The sequence below is a fragment of the Leptonychotes weddellii genome, unplaced genomic scaffold, assembly GCF_054177405.1.
Source record: "Leptonychotes weddellii isolate Sample4059 unplaced genomic scaffold, ASM5417740v2 HiC_scaffold_13708, whole genome shotgun sequence".
Lineage (NCBI taxonomy): Eukaryota > Metazoa > Chordata > Mammalia > Carnivora > Phocidae > Leptonychotes > Leptonychotes weddellii.
Window position 1 is genome coordinate 1 of NW_027717057.1, and position 5,035 is coordinate 5,035.

General features: G+C 52.5%; 1 protein-coding gene across 1 annotated transcript; it reads left to right on the top strand.

The window, feature by feature from the left end:
- Positions 1–5: 5 nt before the first annotated feature.
- FCRL6 (Fc receptor like 6) lies at positions 6–4,248 on the top strand (the record flags this gene model as incomplete). Its single annotated transcript, XM_081809783.1, is given in 7 exon segments — positions 6–165; positions 168–266; positions 414–533; positions 536–694; positions 1,067–1,158; positions 1,160–1,193; positions 4,183–4,248. Coding segments are annotated over 7 exon segments (730 nt in total), but the record flags the coding sequence as incomplete, so codon positions are not given.
- Between the last annotated feature and the right edge of the window lie 787 nt (positions 4,249–5,035).

The window sequence follows — 5,035 nt, forward strand, 5'->3', positions numbered from 1 at the left end:
TGTTGAGCGCTGTCCCTTCTCCCGAGCTCCATGAGGGGAGCCCGCTGACCCTGAGATGCCAGACGGAGCTACACCCCCAGAGGTCGGCCTCGAGGCTCCTCTTCTCCTTCCACAAAGATGGCCGCACCTTGCAGAACTGGGGCCCCCACTCAGAGCTCTGCCTCCCAGAAGCCGGGTGGGAGCCTCTGGGCTTTACTGGCGCCAGGCCACCCCTGAGGGTAGCAGGGTCCAGAAACAGAGCCCCCAGCTGAAGGTGAGGGTGCAAGGTAAGTGGGGAAGAAGGGGAGACACTCCCCAGGGATATGGGCTTCAGGTAATGGGACCCCTGGGCCTGTGGGGAGGGGTCCCCAGGGGAGGAGGGGCCAGGAGCCTGGGTGGTGTAGGTGAGCCTCCCGCCCCACATGCTGCCCCAGGTCCTGTGTCCCAGCCTCTGCTCACCCTGAGACCCAGGTCCACTGGCCTTGCTGTGGGGGATGTGGTGGAGCTCCTCTGTGAGACCCAGAATGGCTCCCCTCCAATCCTGTACTCATTCTACCTGACGAGAAGATCCTGGGGAACCACTGTGCTCCCCATGGAAGAGCCGCCTCCTTCCCCTTCACTGTGACGTCAGAACAGGATGCTGGTAGCTACTCCTGCCAGGCCGAGAACAATGTCTCCAAAGAGACAAGTGAGCCCAAGACACTGTCCCTGGCTGGTACGTCTTGTCCCCCACATGGGCTCTGAGCCCCAGCAAGCTGGTAGGGGTCAGGTCTCACCCCTCTGTGTACCCGCCACCCACACCTTGCACTGCATGAGTGAGATGGACCCTGCTTGGGCTATCTGCCCACTGAACCTGGAGGGAAAGCATGAGATCTGTAGGGGGCAGGGGTATTGTACATGGTCATCAGTGGTGTTGCCCATCCGTGCTGGTATCCTCTGGACCATCCCTGATTCCATCTACAAGGCTCCTTTACGGAACCACATGGTTCCCCCTGATGCCAGCCATTCTGCCTCCTCTGTGCCCGTCTGGGGTACATTTCTGAATTTCATCCTCAACGCTCATGGTCACCCCTACTTCACCCCCTAGGTCCTCGGGGCTTGCCTACCCTCACCAGCAGCCCCTGGCTGGTTCCTTGTCTATCTGTGAGCCTGCTTCGTGTGCTGGTCATCGCCACTGCACTTGAGGGCTTACTTCAGACCCTGGGGAAAAACTGGTCAGTGCACTTTTTGACTTTCTTAGTGGCCGAATCCCTATGCCAGGCACTGCCCAGCCTTTGGAGAGCCAGCATCTGAGGGGACCAGCTGCTCCTCTTCAGGGTCTGGGTGGGAGGAGGGACTTCTCTTTACACGTCACACAAAGGAGCCCATGGAGGGATACTTCCAGCTTCCAAAACACACACACACACACACACACACACACACTGTCTCATATGCCCATAGTCTCCCAGAGATGTGCACAAACACACAACCACACACTTGGGCCTAAAAAGAGGCACAAACAGAGGAATTCTTACCAGCCAAACTCAATGCACATCAGAGTCCTTCGTTGTTTGAAAGACAATCTGGCTGATGAATATGCCAAGAAAACCCCAGGCCGCCAACACTCTGTCAGACCAGAGCTCTGCTAAGCAGAGGAGAAAGAAGGAATGGGAACCCCAGTGAGCATCTGCGTGCTCATGAGCACACACCCATCTTGTCCAGTGCTGGGCCTGAGGGAGTGCTCAGTGGAGGTTCACTCATCAGAAAGGAAACATGGCGGAGATGACCAAGCAATGGCCTGCTCCCAACACTGTCTCCTAATTCTGTGACCTTGGGCCCTTTCACTCTAGGAGTCATCAAGTATCTCCCACTTGGGGTTATTGTGAGGGTTTCAGCTAAGGAGATGACATCTACCTGATACCTAACGTGTTGGGCTGGCATCTGCCGGGGTCTCGGTACATTCTCCCTCTAGTCTATGCAGATTCCAGACCCTCCTCCTCTCCCGTCCGGTCACGACGGTGAAGCAGGAATGGGGGCTCTCACTGCAATCACCTTGGGTGGCTCCACACTTACTCCTATTCTAACCCTTCTTCACCTCAGGCCACATTTAAGGGAAGGGCTTCCCATGCCAAAGCTTTTTGGTACCAGTTTATTCCTAGTCCTTCAAACCCACCTACAGAGACTCAAATCAGCCCCACCTCCTCCCCCCACCCCAGGGGGGAGAGGAATAAGAATAAGATATCATTATAAATAAGAATATTATTCTTATTTTCCACTTGCCAAGGGAAAAATTGATTGCTCTCACAGACCACCAAAGCTAGGTTTTCTAATTCAAGTTGGCACCTCCGTCTGTTAAAGAATTTGTGGTGAGTTTTTCGGGAGCTGAGCCAGACTACTCTGTGAGAAAGCCCACCCAGTCATGCAGTCAGAGTGTTCCTCCCTGAGCGCCAGCCAGGATACCTGAAAGGGCCTCTCCCCAGCCCTGGACCCACTCCCCTGCCTTACCAGCACCCCAGCTAGGGCTTGGGCCAGCCTCCAACTTCCTCTCCCTTTTTAGCAGTCTTTGTCCAACAAATCTTCCCTCTAGTCTCGAGTCGAGGTTCCGTGCAGGCTACCTTGCTTTAAGTAACCTGTACGGTAGGAGAAAGATGGAGGCCGGTCCAGAGCTAGATGGGGAGGCAGCTGGAGTAGCAGACCGGGAACTGAAGATGTGTGACTCCTAGCATCCCTGCATCTGCAGTAAAGCTTCCTTCTAACGGCCCAGCCATTTGCAGCCGCTGGTGAAGGATCCTCAAGAGGAAGAAGCCTCTCACGGGGAACGAAAGAACACCCCTCTTCACGTGGAGGCCCTGCCGCTGAGCAGCCCACACGCCCCCCACCCAACCACCACTGCCAACCTGGGAACAGCTGGGCTCCATTGTATTAAGGAACCTGTCTCTCGGGAAAATAGGGCTCCTGGTGGCGGTCCTGGTCCTCTTATCTCAGAAACTCAGACGTGCAAAACCTTGAGAATGTCACACAGGCCTAATTCCAAAACTTCACAAGAAAAACAGTAGATCAACAGCTCTGGAAGACTCTTAACCACCATCTCCGGATAGCACGTCCACTCCCTCAACAAACAAAACACGTGCCACCACCAAAGGTATTCGACAGCTGTATCTCTGAAGGCAATTTGCAAACCATTTTGGCCTGCGGTGTCACTGGCACTATGTTAGTCATGCAAGGGGCCCGCTTCCAAAGTAGCACTTGCCTAGGTGTGCCCACTGCGGTTTGCTTAACAGTGTTCACACCCCGCATAAAAGAGAGGTCCGTCAAATTCCCGGGGCTCTTCAGTGAATGGAGACTCAAAAACACAGCCCTGACGAATGAGCACTAGGGGATATTTAATAACTGGGAGCTTCTTGGAGTCTCCATAAATGCATTCTTGGTTTTATAGGAAGCACCATTTCCACCAATCCTGCCAGTGTCTGGTGCCTCCCTGCTATCAGAGATAATAAACATTTCTTGGGCACCAGGCATGAACCAAGTGTTCTAAAATCCATGTGACCCAATCCCTATCCTAGGAGATAAATTTTAAAGTTCTGGGAGCACCTGCTTTCACAGAGGCAGCATGCTAGTGGAGAAAAAGCACATAAACCTGGATTCAAAGTCTGTCCCTACCACTTACCTTGTGTGACCTTGGAGAAGTCCCCTCTCCCAGCCTCAGACACCTCATCTACATATGATACTATGGTGTCATAGTATCAACCTTTGCAAGATGATCGCAAAGAATATCAGACACCAAAGAGTTAGGAAGGGAGGCTTTTTTTGCCATCCAGCTATGTGCTGGTCGCTGGGTTAGGCACTGAGCTGTGAAGTAGACATTGTATTTGAATTCCCTGGCCCAGCGTCTGGCACATAGTGTGTGGCCAAAGTTATTAGCTTTTCCTTTTTCTGAAATGCAGCCTGACTGGTGAGTCTGGACCCTCTCCATGCAGGAGTGTGACCCCTCCTTTCTGACCCTGCTTCTCCTAGTTTGTGATTCCCATGGGGCCATTCTACCCTCTAGGGTATTTTTCAAAGGAAACATCCTTTGTAAAAATTAACCGTGTCTAGACTTGTGAATTAGCCCTCATAAACAAACCAGCCTCAGACCTCCAGCAGCCTCCACTGACTTTCTTTCTCTCAGACTCTTTACCCCCACTGCCCAGCCTGCTCTCTGAAGGATGCCTTTGTATTTCCTAGGGCCCCTCCCAACCCAGAATCCACCCCCAGCCCCAGGTGGAGAGCAGCACCCACTGTATGGCAATGGTAAGGACTTGCAGCAGGACCATGCGTGGCCTGTCGCTGAAGACCGAGAAAGGAGTCTGAGGGGGAACGAAGAGAAGGAAGCCCTGTGAGCCCCAAGTCTTGGGAACCAGTCATTGGGAAAGGAAGTAGATGGCTTCTGGGGAGAGTGTGAGGGGCCAGTATTCTGAAGCTGGTGGAGGGACAGGGAAGTAGGAGGGAAGGCCGGCCTCCAGAGGGAGGGTAAGGAGGGTTTAGACCAACGGTTGGCAAACTCTGGCTTTTGTAAAGAACATTATATATGTTCTTTTGTAAAGAATACTATATATGTATTGTGTATGGCTGTTTTCGCGCTACAGAGCTGAGACCGTATGGCCAGCAAAGCCGAAAATATTGACTCTTTTTTTATAGAAGAAGTTTGCCAATCCCTAGTTTAAACAAAGTCAGGGCTGGTGAAGCTGCTAGAATCTGCTATGGGGGCAGGCAGCTTCCACCAAGATGGATATCCCACAGTAATGACTGCCTCCCACTCCCAGTTACCACCATGACAGAGCCCCTGATTGGCTTCCCTCCAGAGGTGTCTTCAGGACACTGATGTCTTGAGGTGGGAGAGCAGGTGGGTCCTATTCAAGCCTCATTCCTTTTTTCAGTCACTTGGCCGAATGACAATGAGGAAGATGATATTTACTCTTCAGTGAATATAGTCCCAAAGGAGAGTGAAGGTGAGTGATCTCGAACTAAACTTGACATGTTTGCTAATGTAAAAGGGAAGTTTTGGGCCTGGCTTGAGGTAGTTGACTACCATTCACAT